This window comes from Anabrus simplex, chromosome 10 (genome assembly GCF_040414725.1).
Source record: "Anabrus simplex isolate iqAnaSimp1 chromosome 10, ASM4041472v1, whole genome shotgun sequence".
In the NCBI taxonomy this organism is placed as follows: domain Eukaryota; kingdom Metazoa; phylum Arthropoda; class Insecta; order Orthoptera; family Tettigoniidae; genus Anabrus; species Anabrus simplex.
The window spans coordinates 6,803,935-6,831,724 of NC_090274.1; the positions used below are offsets into that span (position 1 = coordinate 6,803,935).

Sequence of the window (27,790 nt, forward strand, 5' to 3'; positions counted from 1 at the left end):
TGGTCTAATCCAAAGAGAATATGTCTAATCATTGCAGAATCGAAGTTTTCAGTTGTTACTTGAACAGGCAACATTTGAAAGATAAAATGTCATGCGATACTTTCCGGAGCGAACATCTTTTAGAAGATTTTATTCAGCCCAAATTCCTATTAAAATTAAAATGTGCGCTCAGAAATTATTCAGACGTATAATTTTGACTTCTTAACGATTACAAATGTGCATAATGTGGTTTATATGACAGGCCTGATAAGCATCAACTATACCTTTGAAAGTTGGATCCACAGTGTCAGTGTATGTCGTAGTATTATCATTTAGTAAAATAATTTCGGAAGTAGACATCAGTGTGACAGGTTATTGAGTGAATTTCTAATGTGTTAAAGTTTGCTTTCTTTCAGTTGAAAACCTGAGTTCAAGTGAACTGTTTTCTTAATTTTTCGTTAAGTTGTAATCGAGTTGTGTAGTTAGCTGTCAGCGGGGATCAGAGAGATATATTTTTAACGAAACGGTAATCACTCCCTTCGGAGGAATATGGTTTGAATCTAATTGTGCTCTTTTCGGAACGTTTACTGCGGTTTCTTCCTGTAATAATGCACATTTTCCTCGAAGTGTTTATCTATCATGGCCGACGTGGCAAATGTTGACATCCGTAAAGTTCAGAATAAGTTGCTAGAGTGGGAAGATCCTGATCAGTGTGTCGCACCCTTGACTTCATCTCAGAGGGATTCAGTGTTAGAAGTAGCTGAAGAGGTCGGCAGTATTCCAGTTCCCAGTGATGTATGTATTCGCTATATTTATAGGTTAGGACGTCTGTTTACATTAACCTATATTTGTCAGCTTTTCTGATGTTAGACTTTTAAGGTTGATAATAGTAGTCGCTGTTGTGTTTTCTAGCTTCCCGTCGGTGATGAAAATGGCTCATCGCTACCGGAAACTGTACGTGGTGTGTCAGGTGACGTTTCGCAGGATTTGGCAAAAAGTTTCGTGAATTTGGAATTAGGAAAGGTTAAAATAGAAACAACTCAACAGGTAAGTACATTCATTTCATATTTAGTTAAGGTTCGTTTGGTATAATATGAGACACTGAATTTTCATGTGATAATTTAATGCAAGAAGGACACATTACTTAACATTTTATGCTGAAGTTTTTGAAAGTGTACGTAAGTTATTTATGTTAGAGGTTAAGGACTTTCACTTCTGTGTTGTCATTTTATGAAATATGTTTTAAAGGGAAGTAATTGTTTATTAAGTAGTACAACATGTTCTGCGCTTAGGATAATCTTTTCATCCCTGTCCGGTGCGACGTAAAGCAAATTAAAAAAAGTGTTTTATGGGAGGAGTACCTCCTCATTAGTAACGTAGTCTACTCGTGGGATCTTGAATACACTGTGATTTATCTAGGCTACTAGAGCTCTTCAGTGAATGAGTCTGAGGTCATTACATCAGATTTATACCTGTCCACAATTCTGCTGGTAGAACGAACAGAGAGGGGGTCATAAAATGTAGGAATCTGGATAGACTAGAACTAGGCTCATTGCTGCTCAGTCATTGTTCTGCATTTAATACTGTCTCCTAGGCTTTTTTAAATGATTTCAAAGGCATGCATACATTGTTGTTGTCGGCGGCTTTAACTCGTTTCCCCTGTACATACGTACACTGCCTGACAAGAAAAATTGAAGCACCCTGGAGGGAAGGAGGAAACAGAATTATGTTAATTCAGTAATTACACAATCAAGTCAAATTTACTAAGAGCTTGGCAGTACGAGTATGACGTTTCACCCTCTCTGACCTGAATGCCTGCACTCATTCTGTTGGGAAGGATGTCATAAAGCCGTTGTATCATCTCTGAGCCAAGCTGGCCCCCAACTGTTGTACTTGGTCCTTGATATCCTGGGTACTGACAGTGGGACGGAATTGACGTCCAAGCTGGCCCCGCAGATGTTCTATCAGGGACAGATCTGGGGATCTTAGTGGCCATGGGAGTACCTCAACATCACTCAGACAGTTCATAGATAAAAGCGGCACCATGGTACCGTCGCATGAGAGGCAACGTGAGGATGCAGGATGTCTGTGACGTACCGTTCTGCCATTCGAGTTCCCGGAATCGCTACCAGCTGTGACCTGAAGTCATACCTGATGGCTCCCCGCACCGTGATGTCAGGAATAACACCCCTGTGCATCTCCAAAACATTGGAAGGATGGGACCTCTCCCCAGGTCGCTGCCATACTCGCAGACGATGGTCATCCGGGGTAGTGCAGAATCGTGATTTGTGTTGTGGTGTTAACGGCAGCCTACTCGTGGGATGGTAATTCCTGCTAGTCTCTGACCAGTGCTGCGGGATGACACAGAGTGTTGCTTGTTCTTGATGACGGCCGCAGATGTGAAGGGGTTACAATGGGCTTGGTGAATGATGTGTGGTGGTCAGACGTGATTAACTGGAACCTTGACCATATGAAATGAATTTCATTTTGGGTCCATATTGATGATTTATCACTATCAACAAAGATGAGAAGATCCACGTATTCAGTACTGTATCTGGCCAAATGGAGACCCAAAATGAGGCCTCTGTCATACGAGTATGTGGCATCTCCCCTCACAGTTATCACTCAACATCTAACGCTGTTTACACCCTTTATATACCCTATCACGTCTGGTAAAAACAACACTAATGCACTCTGGTAGCCGTTCTACGAGTCACATACTCGCCGATGATGTGTGCATGTACAAAGTTACATTGACATCCGACCATTTCTTCTGGGTGTACATCTTCTTTGTATACTGTTACGCCTTTCAGCGTTCAGTCTGCAAGACTCTTACTGATGCTTGTTGTTTAAAGGGCCTAACATCTAAGTTCATAAGCCCTTTGAATTTACTAACTGCCGCCACAATCCTCTCTTTGTAACTGGTTAAGTGGTTTCGTTAAGTTTCATACCATTTACCTTTAAATCGTTGTAAACCGAGTGTAGCCATCGTTGTGTTGGTCTCCCTGTACCTATCTTACCCTCCATGACCAGGTCCATTATCCTCCTAAGTAACCTATCCTCCTCCATTCGCTTCACGTGACCCCACCACTGAAATGAAATGGCGTATGGCTTTTAGTGCCGGGAGTGTCCGAGGATATGTTCGGCTCGCCAGGTGCAGGTCTTTTGATTTGACTCCCGTAGGCGACCTGCGGGTCTTGATGAGGATGAAATGATGATGAACACGACACATACACCCAGCCCCCGTGTTATAGAAATTAACCAACGATGATTAAAGTTCCCGACCGTGCCGGGAATCGAACCCAGGCCCCCTGTGACCAAAGGCCTGCACGCTAACCATTTAGCCATGGAGCCAGCACTGAAGCCTGTTTATGCGTACAGCTTCATCCATCGAGTTCATTCCTAACTTATACTTTATCTCCTCATTTCAAGTACCCCCCTGCTATTGTTCCCACCTCTTTATACCAGCAATCATTCTCGCTACTTTCATGTCTGTTACTTCTAACTTTTGAATAAGTTATCCTGAGTCCACCCAGCTTTCACTCCCATAAATCAAAGTTGATCTGAAAGCAGACCGATGTAAGGATAGTTTAGTCCGGGAGCTGACTTGCTTCTTACAGACCAGGTGAATTGGCCGTGCGGTTAGGGGCGCGCAGTTGTGAGCTTGTATCCGGGAGATAGTGGTTTCGAACCCCGACGTCGGCAGCCCTGAAGATGGTTTACCGTTGTTTCCCATTTTCGTACCAGGCAAATGCTGGGGTTGTACCTTAAGTAAGGCCAGGGCCGCTTCCTTCCCATTCCTTGGCCTTTCCTATCCCATCGTCGCCATAAGACCTATCTGTGTCGGTGCAACGTAAAAAACAAAATATATATATAGCCTTCTTACAGAATTCCGTTGATCGCAACACGAGCTCACTACTTTAGCTTTATTGCACCTTGGTTCAATCTCACTTACTATATTATCATCCTGGGAGAAAGATTTCAAAGAACTAGTAAATTTATCAAACATTTCCCTAATTCCTCTTCCTGTAAGTGAATGTTTGCCCCAGTTTGTTCTCTTGAATCCCAACTTTATATCTTCATGCTAGCTCTTACCCACAGCTTCGCCCGTGTGGATTTCCTAATTTGATCAAAGTAGTAAATTGTTCCTCGGTACTGCACTAAGACATTATATGAAAATCCCTAAGGTATAAAAACTGACCAAAAAAAGTGAGTTTCATTTACCCCTGAAACTCTTTATTTATAAACCACGTTTGTGGTATTGCTTTCCAGGGCTAAGATGACCATGCGACATAGAGCTCTACATGTGACAAACGGTCCTTTCTTAAGTCAGAAACAAAAAAATATGTGTTTTTTTTAAAAAAAGGAGATACCAAATACCAATTTTCACATCTTGGAACATATTCAGTTTTTGAGATATAAGTATCTTCATAAAAAAATTCAACTCCTTTTTCAATTCTTTTCACCCCTGTTCTGTGAATTTTTCAAAAAAAACCCTAACATATTCCTGTATTTTTAAAAGACTTTTCATATACATATTTTCATGTCTGTAACACGTTAAGTTTTGAGGTATAGGTATACTCATTTTACACATTCAGCCCCCTTTTCACCCCCTTAGTGACGGAACATCCAAAAATCCTCCCTTAGTGAGCCCCTACACTGTAATGTAAATATATCTCCAAAATTTTATTTCTTTATGTCCAGTAGTTTTGGCTCCGCTATGCTAAATCAGTCAGGACATGTTATTTTATATATATTTTATGCCCTTCCTGCATCCAAGCTGGGTCACATAAAAGAAATCGCGACCAGTCTCTCAGGGTTTTTGAATGGTAAAATGTTTTACGTGGGATCAGAAAAGAGAATTGATACGACAAGTGCTATTTCTGTTTCCCTGTACATTCGATGGACATCTCCATCCGACGTATCCGTGGTGCACATGAATATCCAAAGATTCCATTGCCTTAACTCAATGGTACCTTATACTACTACAACAAATTATAAATAATACATTGCCGGGTTGAGTGGCTCAGACGGTTAAGGCGCTGGCCTTCTAACCCCAACTTGGCAGGTTCGATCCTGGCTCAGTCCGGTGGTATTTGAAGGTGCTCAAATACGACAGCCCCATGTCGGTAGATTTACTGGCACGTAAAAGAACTCCTGCGGGACTAAATTCCGGCACCTCGGCATCTCCGAAGACCTTAAAAAGTAGTTAGTGGGACGTAAAGCAAATAACATTATTAAATAATACATCAAATAAACCTTAATTACTATTATTTATTGATAAAATGGAAATGTTGGAAGAGAAAAATGGAATAATAATAGTAATTCATATTAAGTTAATTAACTATTATCTAGGGGACTGAAATTCTTGGTTATCAATGGTATTCTTCATCTTGATTCCTAATTTCATCATTGAAATTTGCTATACTTTGATATTATTTACAGTCTTTGCCAATAAAATTAATAACAAATACAAATTGTTAATGGGAAGACTTTTGTGATATCAAGGTCATATTCTTCTATTCGTTGTAAATATTCCTATGTATTTACAGAATGCATTAATAAAATATTGCTGGTTAAGATTTATTTACATGTATGAATGCACATCTGCAGCTATGGATTATGTAGGAATGGGTTATCTCATAATATCTCTACTCTAGTTCCTCCTAAGCATCGGGAAAAAGTTATAAGTTTCCTTTTATTTAGCATAATTCTGCTTCAAATCAATTGTAATTACCAATTCATTCACATTCATACCTGAAAATAACCTTCCAATATGTACAAAGTAGCCATTAAATCTACAGTATAATTGTATCTACAACCTTAAATTAGTTTAAATATGGTTATGTTACAGCATTAGGGAAATGTCATTCTTGAAATACAATACGGTATTAACTCATCTCTATTCTCATTTACAATAGCCATGATCCTACATGTTACTCTAGGTACATATGTCATGCATAATTTAAGAGAGTGCATCTTTTCAAAAGAAAATCCTAAGTTAATATGTCCAAGTATAATGCATATTCATTCTTATAATGGATATCTTTCGGTGACCAGGTGCTATTATCCTATTCTACGAAAGGTTATGATACGTTACAGTTCATATTATACACGAATTCTTGACCAATGCAATATTATTAGATCCCAAATACAATTGATTCTAGTCTGCATCAATTATCTCCTTTCTTGCTTAAAAAAAATTCCATTTCTTCTTTTATTTTGACGTGGCTTACATATTTCTATTCAATTCATCTTATATTTCTTTCTATAACATCCCTATATTGCCTCCATTTACTTATTTAAACTCTCATCTCTTCTTACTATTCTCAACTCTTGACATATTAACTTCATTTTGACACATGAGTAGTTTTACTCTCATGTTTTCTCCTCATCTATACATATATAAAAGAACATGTCCTGACTGACTGACTGACTGACTGACTGAAATGAAATGGCATAGGCCTAAGGCTTTTAGTGCCGGGAATGTCCGAGGATATGTTTGGCTGGCCAAGTGCAGGTCTTTAGATTTGACTCCCGTAGGCGACCTGCGTGTCGTGATGAAGATGAAGTGATGATGAAGACGACACATACACCCAGCCCCTGTGCCAGCGAAATTAACCAATGATGGTTAAAATTCCCGACCCTGCCAGGAACCGAACCCGGGACCCCTGTGACCAAAGGCCAGCACGCTAACCATTTAGCCATGGAGTCAGACTGACTGACTGATTTATCATCGCACAGCCAAAACTACTGGACATAAAGAAATGAAATTTTGGAGATATATTTACATTACAGTGTAGGGGCTCACTAAGGGAGGATTTTTGGATATTCCAGCACTAAGGGGGTGAAAAGGGGGGGGGGGTGAATTTTTGAAATGAGGATATCTGTATCTCAAAACTTAAAAGTATACAGACTTAAAAATTGGTATTTGGAATCTCCTTTAAAAATAAACACATATTTTTTGTTTTTGTAAAATCCCCTTAAGATTCATCATCTCGTCTTGCTCAGTGTTGGAAATACAAACCATACATGCAATCAGTCGATATATATTAGTATAAGCAAATCCTTCTAATTTAACAGATATTAATCTCCTCTTTTAGAATTTATTTGGTTAATCTATGGCTTTTATATCAGACTCCCAATATGTCTGCAAAATTCTCGAATGTGTGAGTGGACCGGGTGAGTTGGTCGTGCGGTCAGGGACATGCGGCTGTGAGCTTGCATCCAGGAGACAGTGGGTTCATGGATCAGTTGCCCTCCTGTCTTCTTTCTAAGATTTCTCATCGCTACTTGTCGTGAAAGTAGATTTCCTAGCAGTCACAAGATGTGAAAGAAATAAGAGATTCCTTTCTTCTTCACTGTGCTGGTGATTGGGTCATTCTCTCGATAGTTTTATTAGAAAGGATTCTCCAGACTGCTTAGGCACGGTATTTTTTATTTATGTACGTTCTGATGATTCTTCTTTCAGTTTTGAGGAACTAATCAGTTCTTTTTTTCGTTTTTAATTTGGAACAGAATTTCACGAGCGGCAGTGGCTTCAGAGAGAGTTGGGTTTTATAGTGTTGGATTTTAAGGTCTAATATGTAGCAATTGAGGCTTTGACAACTGGCACTACAAATTATGTCAGTGCTTTCCGGGCTTGTAGGTCATTGTCCAGGAGCGTGTGATAGTCCCGACGTTTCACCGAAGACTGCGTTCGGCATTCTGAAGGGTTCTGACCAACTTCAATAGCAGTGAAGATCACAGTGGAATGAAATGAAATGGCGTATGGCTTTTAGTGCCGGGCGTGTCCGAGGACAAGTTCGGCTCGCCAGGTGCAGGTCTTTTTGATTTGACACCCGTAGGCGACCTCCGCGTCATGATGAGGATGAAATGATACCCAGCCCTCGTGCCAGTGAAATTAACCAATTATGGTTAAAATTCCCGACCCTGCCGGGAATCGAACCCGGGACCCCTGTGACCAAAGGCCAGCGTGGAGCCGGACACAGTGGAATGAAGTAGTGGAGTAATTCCACGTCATTATATAGTGCAGGCTATGGTATGCTACTCGCCTGTTTGTCCGCCAGGCTGGGGGGGGGGGGGCGGTCGCTGATTGGCTGTTCTTCGACCAATGGTTGAAGCCTTGAGGAGCCTGATATACATCGACCTACCTCGGTGGAGATAGGCAACTGATCACCCGTTGCGTTTTCTTTTCTTTTTCTGTTCTGTCTCTGCCATCGTGTCCTTCAGGATTGGAAGCCAGGCTCTGAACGGGTAAACAAAGCCTGGTGTCCTGGACCACGGCCTACAAGCCCGAAAAACACTGACATGATTTAAGGTGCATTGACAGGCATTTCTTATTATGCATTGAACGGGTTAGAAATTGGGCTTATTTTCATTTTGTCAGTTCTAGTTATCCATTTATGTGTGTGATGATTTCTCCAAGATATTTACATTTTAATACTATGTCCTTTTTTTGACCATTTATGAAGACTTTATTTATGTTCAGGAGTTCCATGGGATGATCTCAGTTTTCTCAAAGGATATTTTAAATGGTATTTTTTGGGTGATTTTTGGAGACTGGTGATCTTTTCTTCCAAGTCAAAGTTGAATAACCTAAATTGTCTGCAAATCCCAGGCAGTTTCTTGTTATTGGGGGTTTTGCTCCAGTTTTCATTGTAGATGGGTTTTCCTTTTGCCAAAGTTTCATGGTGGCTCTCGATTATATAATGAAATAATAATAACAATAATATTCTTTGATTGTTTTTGGAGACGCTAAAATCCTGGAATTTTGTGTCTCACAGGAGTTGTTTTACGTGGCGGTAAATCTATAGACACGGAACTGAAGTGTTTGAGCAGTTTTAAATACCACCGGATGTAATCCGCCACCTTGGGCTCATAGTTTGTCAACTTACATAACTAAAAGTGTTAGGAACGAAATTATTATTGCTTATGTGCAAATACATTTGAGAATAAACCTTTGAAAATACTTTCGAGAATGGCCGAGGTGAGTCCAACCTGATTCACCCCCATACTAGCATAGTAGGTGTAGGTAATGATAAGTTTACTGTTCTGTTTCAGTTCTTGAACTGGTACTCCCAAGTGGAGGAGGAACTACTTCAGGAAGATGATGTGCAGTACACAGAATATCTGAAGCAGCTGTCGGAGCGTCGGGATGAGTGTGCCTCGCTCTTAGCGCAGGTAAGTGGCTGTATACGTCTCGTAACACAAATTGGCGTCATCATTTCTATTCCTTGTCTTGTGTTCTGGTTGGTGGTGCTGTGGTACCCTTCCCGCATGTTTGGAAATGTAGAAAAATGATGTCCTTGTGTTGAATAAAATAGAGGTGGAATCCACCTTTTCAATACCCATAAGCGGAATACAATTACATATTTATTCACAGTAGAAGTGCAAATCCAACTAGAGACTTTAAATGACAATATTGAGTAATATGGGGGGGGGGGGAGCAAAGCAATGGTGATGACAAGAGATGAAAGAAAAGGAATCGTTACTAAGGTTGTTGAAAGCTTCAAATATTTGGGAAATAATGCGAGGTCAGATAAGGAGATCAGCAGAAGGGTACAAGTGGAAGGTACATTCTACCAGAATGTAAGGAACCTGGTGTGGAACAGAGAAGTTCCTATCAAATGTAAAGAGATGATGTACAAGATGTACTCTACCTCTGTATTAACGTACGCGGACACTGACAGGAAGAAATGAGAGTAACATTCAGGCCAGTGAGATGAAGTTCCTGAGGAGTGTGGTAGGAAAGACAGAAAAGAGCTAGGGGTAGGAAAACTAATGGAGATGGTTTGGACATGTTACGAGTATGGAGGAGGGAAGGAAACAGAGGGCAAGATGGATGGACTCTGTCAAGGACAGTACAAGAATACAATTACTGAAGAGGAGTCGTGGAAGGAGAGGCAGGAGCTGGACAAGGGAAATGAAAATGATGTTTCATCCCTATGAGGGACGTCCTCAGCTGTAAGGAGACTGACTACAAGAAGTCCAAAAAAAAAGTTAAAGATATACAATAAAAATAGTTAGCTAAAAAGAGGAATCTATGACATTCATTTATTGAAAGAACACTGGTGTCTGATGTAAGATGTATTGGATTATACAGTCCCAAGAAGAAAAACATAAAACTAGATGTTAAAAAAGGTGTGGATCAAAGAGTAAAATTGGTAAACGCCTTCGTTAAATCTTGTGTCCTTAAAATTAAGTGAAATCTGGTTAAGATATCACAACAATAAAATGTTCCTTTTACATGTTGACGTTGCTGAAGCCAGGGGAGTTCCTCTCTAATTTGAGACGGTGATGATTCTCATAAAACTTTGGAACGAGTGGATCAAATCAGGAAATAACTTGAAGATTTAGGGAAGTTATAATCTTTATGAAGTGAAATTTATCGACTTTTTAATCAGTAAGGCAGTTCATTCATAGTGCAGTGTGTGCCACACATCTGGAACTAAGGGTGTTTGCAACTTTCAGTTAAGTTAAAGTTATTTCGAGACAGCTGAAGATGGCCTAATGCAGCCGAAACATGTACTGTTCTCCTAATATGAGGTTTTTACAACTTTGAATTATACATACATTTGTATGTGTTGACTAGGTGGAACAAGCATACTAGTTTTTCAACTTACGTAAGTAAAAGTGTTAGGTATAAAATTAATATTGCTTATGTGCATATTTAAGCTATCGGTCGGAAGGGGTACGTTTTTGAGGCCAATGTTCTCCCTAGTGGGTGCACCGTTCTGCCGTTTTTACAGACCACCCGGCTAACATAACCTACATATGTGCTAGTTACATAGTATTAATATATATTTGAGTCATTGGATGCTCCAAATTAACATGTAAATACTGTAAAACTATTTATTTAAATGATAAATCTTAATTATTGTCAGCATAATTGCACCTGTTACATCAGAGTTTTAATGGTTAACTTGACTATCATGTAGTGCTGTACAAAAGCGGTGTCTTGATCGGCGTGCAATTGCATGTGAGTGCTGAATTCTGCACAATGTCACAAAACCTATGACACTCCACAGCAATCGAGTGTTACATGATTATGATTGAAAAGTAGAATACTAGAACTCAAAATATTCTGTTATATCTTATTCGTGATAATAACACTAAAATAATTAAATTTTGCAATTAGTGTTTACCTTTCAGAGAGAGAGAATCCACAAGGGATAGCTGCTCTAGAACAAGGGGTACCGTACGGTAACAGCATCAAATTATTACCTATTTTCGCACTATTTATCTTAGGATAAAATGAGCTTATATATATTTTTAATTTTGAATTTCCCCTGCTGTAGCCCTACAGCTATCCCCGGATCAGGAAAACTTCATTTTTCTTTACACATATCGTACAAATGATGATTTACCATTGCCAAAGAATCTCGTAAAACATCTAAACAAAATATCTTTTAGATATGAAACAGGAATACCAAAATGAAGGAAGAAATTTATTGAAAATTTTGTGACAGATCCTTGCGCACCGAAGAGTAACCCAATCACTTCCCAGCAACTGGCGGGTATGTGATACTTTTCTTCAAAGTACTTAAAATAGGGTTCGTAGTGTCTCTTCTTTTCAGAATCAACTTCTTTGGCCTATGAACTGTTACTCTCAATAACAACGCCGATGTTTCTCTTGCTGTCAATCGCGACAATGTCTGCACGTTTACTAGACCCATCACTAGAGATACAGTGCACTTCTTCAAAGACTTCAAATCTGTCAGATATTTTGAGAAGTTCTGCAATACTGCTCCTGACCCTATGGTGCCTGTTATTTCTCAATAGTTCCCCTTTCGAGCAGAAACCAAGAACATGAGAGGGGTTTCTATCTCTTTGCAGTGACGGCATCGGTTTTCTTGGCTTCTACCGGGAACGCTTCGGACTGCTATCACATTGCAGTTCATTTTAATGGCATTAGTCCATTGGGAAATAAATTGAAATTTTATAATGTTCATTTTTTACCTAGTATTCTCTACCCGGCTACTAATTACTGCCACCCAGCTTACGAACGTTTCCACTGGAGGCACGCTTGTCTTATCATCATCATTATGCATTTTGTGCATAAATATTTTTACTATTGCATGCATGATCATTCAATTATTTACCATTATTTATAGAAAAAATGTTAGTATAAAAATTGTTCTATTTTTCACCCTGAAGGGCATGGATATGTTACTTAATGTTCTCTTGTGTGTGTGCAGGAGTTGAGTCCTCCCGTCGTGTTATTTGAGAGATATATAGAAATATAGTAATAATATAATAACAACAATAATAATAATAATAATAATAATAATAATAATAATAATAATAATAATAATAGAAATATAACATGAAAAAGACCACACGACAAGATAAACGCAACCCCGTGCGTGTGGGGGACGCACAAATACACTTGCGGTATCCCCTGCCTGTCGTAAGAGGTGCCTAAAAGGGGTCCAAAGGGCTCTCAACTTGGGAGTGTGGATTGGCGACCACGGGGCCCTTAGCTGAGTCTTGGCATTGCTTCCACTTACTTGTGCCAGGCTTCTCACTTTAGTCTATCCTGTCCGACCTCCCTTGGTCAACTCTTGTTCTTTTCCGACCCCGATGGTATTAGAGTATTCGAGGCCTACGGAGTCTTTCATTTTCACGCCTTTCATGGCCCTTGCCTTTCTTTGTCCGTCACTTCATTTTTCGAAGTGACGGATCACTACTTTTTTCTTTTTTCTCTTTATCTACCCCATGTGGGTGGAGGACGCAGACGAAGAATATACCCACGATATCCTCTGCCTGTCGTAAGAGGCGAAATTAGAAGCATTAAACTATTTGTGATTAGTACCACCATGCGGGGAACACCATGGGTCGCTTTTCCTTGCGCATAGTACCACTATGTTGGGTACCAAATAGGTTTGTGATTAGTAGCAAACAAGAGCGCGACGGCTTTTACAGTATATGTGATTAGTAGCACTGTATGAGGAACACCATGGGATAGTACGAGTCCCTGTGGTTAGTACACTTAGGTGATGAACACCATAGGTTTGCGTTGATTGTCAAGGGCGCCGCAATGTGCGAAACACATTAGGTCTGTAATACATGTGCAAATTTCATTACCTGTGAGTCATACCATAATGTATGGAACCGCGAGTCTACGCTACTCTTGATTAGTACTGCAACATGACAAATATCTTGGTTCTACTTGTCTAGCAATAAATACCATTATGAGGGCCGATGATGTGGATTTTGGACCCGTTTTCAGAACGAGCATATTCTAATCGATTCAGCATCGTGCTATAGAAGCAGACCCTTGGTCTGTACTACTATTGTTTTGTGCCAGCTTCTGTGCATGTGAGGCATTGTGGGTCGGATCCACTGATCGTTTTAACTTCATATCAATCCATCCATTCATTCTTGTCCTCACGCTTTGTATTCTGCTCAGTAGAAGATTTTGGACTTTTAATTTGTCATCTCATTTCATCTCATTTCGTACCATTAGGGGCCGATGACCTCGATGTTAGGCCCCTTTAAACAACAAGCATCAATCATCAATCAAGATAAACACAATGACTGGTCAATGTCAAAAGAGGGAGCGATGGCAAGGAGACAAAGATGAACTTGTAAACACAAAAAGATAAGAACAGTCTTCCCATCTTCGCAGACTTAGGCTGCCCCCTCATCAAACCCGGCTTTTCTACGTCCATCTCTTCTCAGCTTCTGACGAGCTAATTTCTTCTTGATAGATCTTTAGTCTTGATGAGGGAAGTGTAGAATAAGAACTGGATAAAGAATGGGAAAGGGAAGAGACAAAGGTAATGATGAATACTGGTGACAAAAGGCTGAGAATACAGGACAAAGGAGCTTATGGATTAATACTTATCTCTTTCTTTTTATTTGTGTTCCAAGGTTTTTATTACCTGTATTCATCTTTATCTTTCTGTCTCCTCCCATTTCCTGGTTTTATCATTTCTTATCATCATATACTTCTTACATCAATGCTGCTTCCATACCTGGTGGGCAGACTTAGTGATGATAAAAATCACATAAAAAGAATGTGCAACGATGCCTTAAACAGTAGAAAGGAGAGATCCTTCCTTTATGCTTGCCAGAATCTCACATTCCCGCCCCATGGAAGTATTCTTACTTCTTGTTCTTCCTGATAAGTTTCTGCTTATGCAGGTCGTTCACAGAGTCTCTTCCAATCTTCTCTTTTTCCCCACATTCTATCGTTCATCACTATCTCCTACTGTAGTCCTCTCTGATTTACATCATCCTCCACCTGGTCTCTCCATCTTGTTTGTGGTCTTCCAATTGGTCTTCTTCCAGATTCTGTCCATTGCAGAGCTCTTCTTGGTAATCTTTCTTGTACCATTCTTTTGATGTGGCTGAACCATTTCAGCCTATTTCTCTCCATAGTTTCTTTTTGGGGGTTCATCTGTAGCATGTTTCGTATATTCTTAATTAAAACAGAGACTTTGTAAATCAGCTGAATGTGACTGTGTGCAATGTTCCTATTGGCCAGCCAAGCTTCGTATTGTCTCTGATAGAGCTTGCATCGTTTGCAAGTGCAGGGCTGGCATATTCACCACCAATTTCAAAGTTTGGTAAAAGTAAGTAAACCGCCGCTTTACAAGTGTCATGGCGTGTGCTGGATGTGAATGTTTTATCTGCGACATCATAACCTTGTGTACTGATGAAATAAAATTCATAGATTAATGGTTTTGTTACTAAGAATGCATAAGTTGGCAAGCCTGCCGAGTGTTACGTGACATCGTCCAAGCCGCGGCACGTTGGATCTCTAATGTCGCTTTCAGCCACCTGGTATGGAAGTTTTACCTATAACGTCAGGTAGTATTCAGAAGGCAGTGGTGAGTTCGACAGTCGTGTTGTAATTTATCTACTTGTTTACGTGTTTTCTAGAACCGTCTGCTGTCTCTTTATTTCTAGGACAAATATTATTTATGTTGTATAAACATTATAGGATATTTTATAATAATTCTAGCACACCTGAGCACACCTGTTTTATAATTTTTTCTCCTTGTCAGAATCATTGTAGTCATTTTAATCAAACCTTGTATTACAGTCCCTTATTTCTAAGACTAATTAATTTTGTTTCATTTGGTTATCATTTTCAGTTGATATAGAAAAGGTAGGGGGAACAAGAACTCCAAATTTTAGTGCATTTGAAATTGAAATGCTCATTGATTTGGCTAATTTCTTGATGAAACAGAATTATTCCTACGAATATTGAACTTCGAGTTAGTCACCTTTTAAGTGTAACAACAACGCCACAGTCTCTTTTTCTCTGTTCATCATCCTTAAGATTCTGTAGATATACGAGATGTGGTGCCAAATCCTTTTTAACCATAACATCATGGCTCTTCTGATGCACGCAGTGTGATGTTATATTGCCCACTCACGACCGGTAAAGTTTTAAATCGGATCCCAACACTTTTGATGCACACAATGTACAACTTAGTCGTGAGGTTATGTAGAATATGGAGGCCTCAAAGCCTCGGTTAGCTGCTTGACCGCTCGCTCATGAGCGGTAAACTTTTAATAGTTTTAAACAGTTTAAAATTTCAAAACCTGGCTTGATCCGACAGAAATTCAAGTTAACCATGGTAAACTACCCATTTTACCCCGGTTAAGTCGTAACCGAGGTTGACGCACCCGGGCACTATGGGTCGCAATGACCTCGCTCCTGATGAGGCCGGGAAGCAGAAGCAAGCTTGTCAGGGGTTGAGAAGAGATGGTACTGATGAAGAGAGTGTTCTTGTCTCCTTTCTGTTGCTCCAAAGCCAACTTGTCATGAAGTTGATACGTTTCTCCGTGAAGATCAGGTGTGCTAGAATTCATTGACCACATATTTCTGTGCTGTCCTTATAAGTCTTGACCTGTATGTTCATCTTTGTGATTGCAGATTGAAAGTTCGTTGAAAGATCTAAACCGGCTCACGGAACAGTACCAGACGGTATCGACACGAACCAAATCCTTACACCATGTGAGTGAGCAACTCCTGGCTGATCAGGTATGTACTGTGTTCTATAGTAAATATTGTGTGTTTTACTGCAGACATCTTTAGCACACTTTTGCAGTGTGAGAAAATTTCCCTATTATAATGCAATGTTCAGCTATAGTTCCTTCTGTGTAAGCTTATACACTAAGGGCCGTTTTCCCCAAATGAGTTTAAACTAGGTTTATTTTAATCTGGTTTAAATCTGAGTTTAAACTAATATTCACTTTCCCCATATTGGTTTAAACTTTGTATCATGTTTAAACTTGGTTCAAAGTTAAACCTTCTATATTGTAGGTTTAAACTGCTGTTTATATTCAATCTTCTTGACATTTTATTAACGTATCTGTGATTTTACTAGTAGAAGGGTTAGTTTTGACTACCAGTACTGCAGCACTTTAATAGAAAATGTACTAAAATTATAACCTAGTATTAGCATTAGAAAATTGGGAGAATTTATTGAAGTCTTTGGTTAAATAGGAAATAATTTTGATGTGCAAGTGAGGTTAAGAAGCCGCATTCCAACAAAAGTTTACAATCTTGGAAAATCGGATGTAACGGAGTTTTTTTTGATGGATTTATAATTCATAAGCGAACAGCAAGGATTGTCTAGTATCGAAGAAGGATTCATTTAAAACATCAACTGCACGAAATAATGCTATTTCGCTAGAAGCAATGATTCTGGTTGCTTTAAGATATGATGCAGCAGGCATTTTTCTCATTAACAATGGGGACCACAGACCTTAAATTGCAGTCTCCTTATAATATTACATACTGTAAAATACTGTTGGTTGTATGAATACTGTAATGTGAAGCATTAAAATATTCCTACATAAGTCGTGTAATACGTCTAATACGTCCGCCCGCCATGCCATGTGTGGTGGCTGTGGTCACTAAAGCATTAGATCAGCATCGTCCGAATCTGTGACTAGACGGTTCGAAACGAATTTATCGAAAATATTTTTACCATCAGAATGTCGACCGGCACGGTAGGAGAGGCGGTGTATACAATTTCTAATCGCTAGATTATATATTTATAGCATCAGAAAAACAATAAAGTGTTTCATGCTTGCTAGTAAACTTGTAATAGAATAAATTATAGTTAAGAATGTTTCGTCGTAACAATTGCCAGCATACCAGCAATAGAAATATTAATGCTATAGGGAGAAGAGTATTATGCATACAGTACGACATATCGCGAACTTGGTTATGTTATAAACGAATATGGAATCAAGTAATACATCTCCAAATAATACATCCTCAGTGGTCTGTCTGCTGGATCCAAGGCCGAGGGCGATGGATTTTAATAGGGGATTGATCCCGAGCATGCTTGGAATTTGTTTACTTGAAATTCACATAAATGTTGATTTTATGAGGAAAGGAATACCGTAGGCCTATTGCTGAAAAACCAGGATTGTAATATTTCAACGTTCCCGTGTGTTCCGTAAGACAATACAGACATCAAAAGACACGTATTAGGCCCACAGTACTTATTTATGTTAAAGCATGACAGAGAAATATAAGAAATAAAAGTGCGTTCCAAGAAATTGTAGACATCAATGGGTAAAATTATATGACACAACACTTCGCACAAATGTAAACAATTTATTTATCAGTAAAGCTAATATCCCGCAGAATTTCTTCTTTATTCACTACGTACGATAGCATTAATTCGCCACAAACAGCTGATATTATTACAAAAATGTCGGTTATTGAATTACTTGGCTCTGATTGGCCAATTCCAATCGACCATGCCTTCGACTATTCCTTCAGTGCAGCCAACATTAGCGCCAACGACAGCTCGCCCGTTTAAACTAAACGCGTGTCAGAAATTGGTGGAGAAAATGGACCCAACTTTAAACGAGGTACTAAAGTTAAACGGGTTTAATTTATACCAAGTTTAACTCGATTTGGAGAAAATGGCCCTAAGTGTTTCTAACTGTTGGGTTTGATTCAGACATTGTAGGGACCCTACTTGCCGTCTTACAGTTACTGTTAATCTTGCAGGTTGGCACTGTTTAGCCATGAATTTTTCGTGACTTGCGAGATTAAACGTACCGCTACTGCCATATTATGAAAATCACCAGTGTTACATTTGCAGGCATAAGTAAAGCATATTTTCATTTTCTGTAAGATTGTAAATCTGTTCGGGTAATACCAGATAAGTAGAACTGTGGCTTGTTCAAATAAGGATAACGTACTTGGGGTTAAATGGCTGGTGGAGGCTCAGCTCTCTGGATGGTTGAACATAATTTTACATGATCCTTGCAAATTTGGTTCAAGCTGCACGATCTTCAGATCAGTGATTAGTGTGTCTTGTATCATTGTGTTGACCTTCCGCTGTACCACTGCGAGCATTCCTCCTGGAGGGGAACGACGTTCGTCTTGTCATTAGGGAGAGAAACTGCATGGGACGATCTCCAGGATGTGTGGAGGACTGGTCAGCTCTCAATATATCTGTTGAGCACTGCATATTTATATGATTGAAATTAGTTTGGGACTGCGATTATTTTGAAGGGACCGAGCTCGATAGCTGCAGCCAGTGGGTTCCAACCCCACTGTCGGCAGCCCTGAAGATGGTTTCCCATTTTCACACGATACAAAAGCTGGAGCTGTATCTTAATTAAGGTCACGGCCGCTTCGTTCCCACTCCCAGCTCCTTCCTGTTGCATTGTTGTCATAAGACCTATCTGTGTCAGGGCAACAAAAAGCAGCTAAGGAAATACAGTAATGCTTTAGACAGTAGAATATTTCTTATTTACTAGAGCACTAAAGTGTTAAATGTTCATGATCACAACATACTGTGAATTAATCAACGGTACTTCACACCCGTCATTCTTCACAGCAGTGCAGAAGTGTGTCGTAAGCCCCAAAACACTGTTCCAAATGCAATGGAACCTGACATTTTTGGCATAACCACCTCAGTTCAGATTTCTTCTTGTGGTTTTTTGCAAACTTTACAGGCTTTAGAGGTGAACTGCTTTGTTGCATTCGATGAAGAGGGTAATGGCATTTACACCACAAACCACGTAACAAGCAATACTTCTTCTTTTATTGACATCACAGGTTCATTCCTTTGAGCGTTCCTTTCTCTATGTATCATGAATGTGTGCAAGAGTTTCATGAGTAAAACTTTGATTCTGTAATTTATTTTCTTTATTCCAGACAAAGTTGAACGGCATATGCGAGGAGGTGAGCCGCAGGTTGGTCTTCTTCACAGCTGTAGATGGCCTGTCGAACAAGCTAACATCCCCCACGTTGTCTGTTGCCAGCGAGGCCTTCGTGGGCATCCTTAACAAGCTAGATGAGTGTATGGAATACATGAGCACTCACGTAAGTATGAGCTGTGCTGCAGTGGTTATCCTGCATGTGATTTTTCTACTCTCCTCTTTTACATATAATTTGACAAAGTTGTAATCCACCTACTCAATACTATACAATAATTACAATAATTGTAATGCCTATGTGTACATTACAGTGTAATATAGGAGTAGTTTTGACCCTGTGTGGGACATCATCAGCCTAAATAAGATCATTTTTTATATGTTGGTATCCAGGAACAATATTTTGTTGATAAAAGAGTGTCCAATGCGCATCGTGATTTTGTCGCTGCAAAGCCTCATACAATTTGTGATTCAGAAATTATTTCTTCCTACATAAGAATCTAATTTTGTTTCTCAACCAAATGAGGATGGTTGCCTAGTTGTACTTCCTCTTAAAACAGTAATCACCACCACCTCAACCAAATTGTATTAGTCTTGTTTTGAGTTTTGGTAGTTTGTGGTGTAATCCAGCGTTTCTTTTTGTTATTTCTTAGAAAGTTTGGCGTTAAATCAAATAAAATACACTGTTTAAGGAAATCAACATCTTTGCATATGTTAGCTATTTTTTGCTTTAAGCCTAAGTATTGGAAGGCTTTGTGTTTTGCTTGGTTAGTTGCATCATCCAAGGTTATGAATTTCATTATTGGTTCCGTATTGAATTAAGAGTACATATAATTTAATTGACAAAGTTTTAATCTACCTACTCAATACTATACAATAATTGTAATGCCTATGTATACATTACAGTGTATTAGGGGAGTAGTTTCGACCCTGCGTGGGTCATCATCAGCCTAAATAAGGTACACTTTTTATATGTTGATATCCAGAAACAACATTTTGTCGTAAATTGATAAAATTAATCAAATGAGCAAAATGTGTAATGTGGTAACATGTATATAAAATGGTGAAATGCATAAAATGTTAAGTGAGATAAAATTATGTCGTGGTACTCATCAATAGATAGTGAAATGTTCAAGTTTACTTATGGCATAATACACTGCAATGTATACGTAGGCATTACAATTATTGTATAGTATTGAGTAGGTGGATTAAAACTTTGTCAATTAAATTATATGTACTCTTAATTTAATACGGAACCAATAATGAAATTCATAACCTTGGACTCTCCTCTTTGGTAAGATCTTTCTGGGTCAGTGCAGGGGATGTATGGCACAACGTCACATGCCTCTCCATCAAATGTCGTTAATGCTATGGGTAAATTTAAAAATTGACTCAGTTTTTGTTTGTTTTCATGATTTTTACACATTCACAAACTTGGCTGCTTAGCAATGGGCACACAGACCAGTGCCAACTTGCTGACACATTATTTTAGTAACATTGTATACCATCAGCTGAGGGCGGTGATTGTGGGGGGGTGCTATGATAAATAATCCTGCGGTTCCTCACAGTAACACTATCATGATGTAATCTACAGTTGCTAGATGGTGGTTGGTTTTTAGTGTATTCTTTCTGTCTTTTGAATAGTTTTATTGCTTTGAATGTGGATATAAAAAGTGGGGTGGAGGGTTGATATATGCACGTCAAAGCTGTTTTTGGTTGAGAAATGTTTGCAGTACTGTAGCAAATTCAAAAAAACCCTCAAATTTTATCCTATACTAGAAGCTACAAAATCGTTAACAGAACTGTACAGTTGAGTGCATAAATTTGGCTGTTGCAGGAGAGTGCTTTCTTTCAAAAGCCCCACCTTTGAAACTGGATCAGTGTATTCTGCAGGTGGAAGGATTCCAAGTGTCATCTCGTCAGCCAGCGGCCACCTACGTTTTGAGAATTTACAATATTAAACATTTCACTGCTGGCCAGTTTTTGTACACTCGATTGTACATCTGTGAATGTCAGCGCAGTGCAAGTAACCTTTCAGGTTTGCACTTCTGTTTCTTTATGTCAGTAGTCGCTACTGGGTCAGAGCTGTATTTCCCGTGTTTGAATGCAGCGACTCTCTGTGCCATTGGCGTGTGGCACGTTGAAGAGTTCCTGGAATAGAAAGTCTGACAACTCACATCTGTTAAGACATTTAGGAGGGGGTTCTAACTCCACTGTCGGCAGTCATGAAGTTGAATTTCTATGGTTTCCCATTTCCACTCCATGCAAATGCTAGGGCTGTACCTTAATTAAGGCCATGGCCGCTTCCTTTCCATTCCTAGCCCTTTTTTATCCCGTTTTCACCATAAGACCTATCTATGTCGGTACGAAGTGAGAAAAACCTGTAACTTCACACCACTTGACTCATCTTCTTTCCAGATCCTGATTTATTTTAGTGATCCATTTTTCTCTTGGTTAGCCTCTAGGTCTCTTTCCTTCAGGTCTTTGTCAAGCCATCCTCTTTACATATCCAAACCATCTTGATATACAGTGAGTTTTTCTCATCGGTTCGCCAGCAGGTGTGCGCAGCTTATCGGCTTCCCATTGACTCATCACTTCTCGTTACACGCGCTGCGACAGGACTTCGCAGTTCAAGTCTGTGCTTACAGCGTGTATTAAGTATTGATCTGTCACGCCAGCTGTTCTCGACTTGTGAAGTCTTACTTTTGGTATAATTCTCATAATGCCTCCACATGTGTACACGGTACAGGAAAGGGTATTTGTGTTCAATAATTACATGAAAACAGAGTCTTGCAGGGAAGTCGTTTGGCAGCTTATAACACAATTTCCAGGTGTACGTCCTCGACATAGAGAGACCGTGCAGAAAGTCATAAAAAAAAATGAGAGGAACTGGTTACTTACTTGCTAAGAAGCGAAGTATCCAGCACAAATTTCACATGGAGTGACCGGGATTTGAACCATGGTATCCAGCGGTGAGAGGCCAGTGCTCTGCCGCCTGAACCACGGAGGCTATTGAAATACTTGATCCATGCTTAATATTTTTCTCTGGCGAAGTACGGTTCGATTTACACGGGTATGTTTTGATGCAGAATAACAGATATTTGAGTACAGGAAACCCCCATTGCCTATACGAAATTCCTCTACATGACGAACAGATCGGAGTGTGGTGTGCAGTGAATGGATACAGAATTATCCTTTCTTTTTGGGACACAGTTAATGCCCAAAGATACAGCGATAATATACTCAAACCTTTTTTGACTGATACTGACTGTTGATGGGATGTTTTCAGCAAGACTCGGCCACCGCGCATACAGCTAATGACATATTAAACTTAGTTGAGGAAAATGTTTGAAGACTGTGTTATTAGTATGGTCTTATGGCCGTCATGGTCCCCGCATTTAACTGTTTGCGACTTTTGTTTATCGGGGAGCTTAAAAAATAAAGTGTACGCAAGAATCCCTCCCACGTTGGACGAACTGAAAGAAGGTATCCAGAGAGAAATAGCCTCAATTACAGAAAATGAACTTATGGTCGTGAATCAGAGTTTCCTAAGACGATCCTAAAAATGTGTCAAATTCCTAGGTGTTTCGACAGGATCTGATGATATTCTTTTAAGAACAAAGCGTGTCATTCTTTGTTTCATAGTGTGTCTGTTATTGTGTAGTATTTATATTCCTGTTGTTTGTCTTCAGGGAAAATGGAAGGAAACTGGTGCTTACTTGGTGAAATACCGCCACTGCCTGTCGCGCGCCGTGTCCCTGGTCCGGACGTACATCGTCAACACGTTCCAGCACGCGACCCAGCAGGTGTTGGCTCCCAGACAACACACTGGCTCACAGACAGATAGAGACACGGCCTTCGCCCTGTGCTACGGGAAGTTCCAGGCTTCTGCTCCCAAAGTGAAGCAAGTGGTGGCGCAGATAGAGGAGAGAGTGACTCGCAGTCAGGAGTGAGTGGCAAGCTTCTCTCTGGCGTCACCTTGCCGACATTGAGTAATTTAAATGTTTCCAATTTCTGCTTTTAAAATAGAACTTTCATTGTTTGAACAGGACAAAGAATCTGAAGAATTTCTAACTGAAACTCGAGTCAGAGGAAGAGAAGAGGGGGGTTAGGGATGATAAAGGAAAACACATACAAACGTGTCATCTCCTTCGATTTAAACGGGAGACTCCCTATTTTTGGTCCTTCCTCCCTCTCTCGTAATCGCAGAGACTTATCTCACGATTTTGAGAACTGATTTAGTATTCCTGTATTTTTTGAAACTCCCAGGGTTTTCCTTGTTCAGTACCTATACTTCTAAATTGACGTTTCACAAAACAAATGAGCATCACTTTACCTGTGTTGCGAGCGCGCTACCACCGCGAGAACAGCTGGTTCAATACGACGACAGTAAGTAGCCCTCGTAAAATGTAATACCGTACTCGGAAAAGCTAATGAATCGGGATTTAAAACAAATTCACAAAAGCTAAAAAGAGAATACTTTATTAAGAATAAAAGAGAATGAGGAACTAACGCATTTTAACCACTGAAGGCTGGCATGGGAAGCAGGGAACACTCCACTGATCTCATAGTCCCTTTCTTGCCACTTATCTTTCCCTACATACACTGACACGTGCTAAATATGCACAAACTAATACACTAACCAATACACGGACGTAAATAAAACTACAGCTACTTCTATACGCTGAACTATTAAACCAATATTGTACTAACTTATGCTAGGCTAAACTGTAAAGTGTGCTATACTGTACTATACTAGAGAGATAAAGACTAATATGAAAATCACTAATATAACTGAAGAAAAATGCAAAGATTGCAGACCATACCGAATACCACACACGCTGAGCGAGATAGGTTAACCATGTTGTGAATGTAAATATTAGAGTTGGCAACGAAGTTTTGAGGTGGCACTCTGTTGATATAAGTCGATATGAATGGCAGCTGGGCATTGGTTGGATGTCTGTATTTCAGTGTGTAACCACCAGACAGAGCCAAAATCGGGCAAAACATCAATTTAGAAGTGAAGCCTTGTGTAGTATAACTGGAGAGAATTGATGTTCCGTGGGCACTAGAAAGACAGTGGTGTTCTTAAATATGACAGAATCACTTATTTCATCATTTCCACATAGTAATGCCGACTGTATTTTGTAGCATATTTACAAGGACAGAAATTCAATTCAGATCAAAGCTTCCTGAAAAAGAATTCTAGAAAAAATTAAATCTTAAAACCCGTTCAACAAGGCCAGTGGTTCAAACGTTAATCTAGTTCAGAAATTTATGAAGAGGCCTAAGACAGTTACAGTGAAGAGTCATGTGTTCTAAAGCTTGGATACATGCAGTATTTCAGTATTTATAAATGAATGAATAAATAAGGTAAATTACATAATTGAGTAGTATAACGTGTTAAATGTTCTTCACAGTTACGTCATCAGTGTTGTGTCGTAACATGTTGGGATATGCCGCAAATAAACCTCATCTCCTGATCTTTTACTTTTGAAAGTTGGCACGTTTGCATATAATAGGACGTGGGGCAGACTGGGCGCAACTTCTTTGTTAGATATAAAGAATATGTCAACACATCAAAATACAATAGATTTTCAGCCATGAGTTTCCACATGATTGATTCTAACCGTTGATTTGCCTATATAGATCCTTTGTTAACCACTTGACGTACTTTGACAGATCTTTCCGTCCGCATGTAGTGTTTATTTCTGGACCCGCTCCAAGCCGGTTTCCTTTGTGAAAGGATTTGATATTAGTAAGGTAACCTCTTGACAGATGGAAGCACTGTTTTATTCCATTGCTGCATTCGATAAACACTTCTGTGCAGGTATTCTATGGAAAGAATAACCTTTATCTTAGCAAACCCATCATAAACAACATCATGGCTGCCCGTGATTAGTACCACCATGAGGAACTAGTGACCTGGATATTCGACCCCTTTAGATGAGTACCTCCCGGGCATTGTGAATAGGATCCACATATTGTTCTTTTTTTTTTTTTCACGGTCATTTTTCATTGTCATTCCTTTTAGACTAGTCAGTGGATACATTTTTAAGTTTTAATTTTAATTTTATTCACCTCGTTCCATTAGGGGCAGATGACCTAGCTGTTAGGCCCTTTAAACAACGTATATCATCATCAACATACAGTACGTATTGAAGAAATAATTAATAAATTCCTCAGACCCAAATGTCAGATTAGATCAACATACTCTTTTTGCCCTCCCGCTGGATCAGACTCTCCTAGCTAGCTTCTATCACAAGCAACTTCCTCATACAGCTCTAACACTCAAGGTGAGGCAGGCGTGCGGGACGGGTGAGGACGTGAGTAACGGGATGTGCCCACACATTTGTCTACTTTCACTTGTAGAATCATTTCATACTTTTAAGCCCTCATTGTCAAATTGTGGCACAACCCTTCAACCAACTTGTGCAGTTTGAATCAGAGATTTCACCTACTCATTGCTCCACTCATGACGCAGCCTGTGCATTCTACAGCGGTAAATAATGTGTGCATAACTTTTTCATCCCATGGACAGCACTACAATTTGTGCTGTTTTAAAGATACCACGTCCGTGTTCTGACAGCTCGCAGCACGTGGCAGCGCTGTGTTGCCACATGATCCGGCTGGAGTTACTGCAACTACAGTCAAAGCCTCTCGCTCTGTGCTACGGGGATCATGAGAGTGTTAGAATAACATTAAATATCGTTGCTTTTATTCCAAGGTGACTCTCCAGTAATTTTATCAGCTCAATAATATCGTAAGATATACTCGTAATTCCCCTCCCTCACAGTCTATCTCTGGATGATTCATTTCATTTTTAGGAACATTGCAGCAGCAGGATGGCACTTTGACTGGCCTGCTCAATATTCTGGGTTCAAATCTGGGTGAGGATGGGAGAAAGAGACTTTAGTATACATAAAAGAGGGAACTTGTTTGGAGCCTGCCATAGGCACCGACCGTCTATAACCGAAACGTGTGTTGTGATAGGTAAAAGTCCATCTTTCACCTTGTCATTTTGAGTGTGTTTGCCCGTCCACCTTAATGAGAAGGAAGCAAAGAAGAAGAATGTATAATTATTATCTTAAGAAACCAAAAATAATAAACATCATAATAATTTTGAAGGGTGCTGGTAACACCTGTTATACTTCAATTCAAATATTAACTTTTCAAGGCATTTTTCAGTTTTGCTGACTTAATGGTAGAACTAGAAAAAATGCATGAATATAATACTATATAAAATTTACACTGCACTAAAATGCCAGTCTTGATGATGATACAGTTATTAACATGAACACAATAGCACTATAAATATATAGGTGATTTAAAAAACACACTATAAAAATATCACTTAAAGCACTGTTATATAGCTCGGCCACAATGCCTACAGTATACCAGTTGGTAACCGGCCTCGTCATAGAGCTTTAAGACAGAGAGGGTAGGAAAAAGGGGAGAGCTTATCTAGCTGGGATTGGCTTAAACTGGAGGCGTGTACTGCCGTGCCTTACTACCACGCTGGGAGCTGCCAGAACATGCATGTTGTTTTAGTAGCACTATTTCATGACATGACATCAAATAGGTCACATTTTAATTTGATGCATTCGACTGAGAATTTCAGTTAACATTCAATGTTTCTAATGTCCTTACCATATTTTAAGGTGTCTTGTATACCATCAACTGAAGATGTCCTAAAGGAGGACAAAACATGTCTTGAAATCTAATAATATTGTCTTTAAATAAAGACAGGCAATTTGTATTGTAAAGGTGGTGTGTTTGATAAAGGATTTCATGATTATAAGTCTTGTGAAGTCTTGAATTTGAGAAAACTTTGATTGTGTTCAACATTCTGGAGGCTGGTTGGATCCTCAAACAGCACCACTAAAGGGAAACTGCAAACACCGATGGTGCTGCCGTAATGAGACATGGCGAAGCGTGAGGTATTTGTCATTGCCTTTCCCTATCGAACCAAGGAGTGCCCTTGCAGCGTGGCTGACCCTTTGAGTAGCAGCTTTCATAACTAGTCGTGCTCTCAGCAGCTTCCATACTGTCGCACTGTGACATCAGGGAAAGCTACATTTTACTATATTCTGTGCCAAGAGACAGATGCTAAAATAACAACAGCTCCTGTACTGGCAAAAAATGTGCAAAACCAAATCTTCGATGATCCGTTATATCTGATACATCTTTACCATCTTTTTCTTCCATCACCCTTATCCAGGGAGTTCCTGTGTCGGGCAGTGCATCATTGACCTCCAACCACTCGCTGCACCTCCCGGGAGAAACAAGAGTTGCCCGTTGCTTCTGGGTACTCCTTAGGTCTTTGTTCTGATCCACTTTAACGCTTCACGTAGGCTGCTATTACGTTGGACTTGTCACACCCAAAGGCATTTTCATTGACACTTCCCCTAACCACAGAACAATAGCTGTATGCTGGATTTCAGTGGCATTTCCTCTACTGGTAGAGCTCCTCCGCTCGAAGCCCTGTGTCCGTTAACAGAATCGGATTATTTACGGCTGCCAAACATTCAGCCACGTTCTACTCCATATTGTAGCAGCAGGTAAAATTGGCCAGACTTTACATTTTTTATGTATGAACTATAATAATGGAGATAACAGTATTTTTTATTGCTAAGTCCACCACTGCCCAGCATCTCCG

The 27,790-nt window shown here is 39.6% G+C and overlaps 1 protein-coding gene across 2 annotated transcripts in view; it reads left to right on the top strand.

Moving 5' to 3' along the window:
- The first annotated feature begins 317 nt into the window (after positions 1 to 317).
- The window catches only part of Cog3 (conserved oligomeric Golgi complex subunit 3), an 83,537-nt gene continuing 56,064 nt past the window's right edge, over positions 318 to 27,790 (top strand). For both annotated transcript variants that reach the window (XM_067155072.2, XM_067155071.2), the window contains exons 1-6: positions 318 to 774; positions 892 to 1,026; positions 9,043 to 9,162; positions 15,875 to 15,982; positions 19,133 to 19,300; positions 22,824 to 23,080. In XM_067155072.2, the coding sequence (XP_067011173.1) occupies positions 619 to 774; positions 892 to 1,026; positions 9,043 to 9,162; positions 15,875 to 15,982; positions 19,133 to 19,300; positions 22,824 to 23,080 (944 nt within the window). In that variant the 5' untranslated portion in view covers positions 318 to 618. The remainder of the gene's footprint in view (positions 775 to 891; positions 1,027 to 9,042; positions 9,163 to 15,874; positions 15,983 to 19,132; positions 19,301 to 22,823; positions 23,081 to 27,790) is intronic.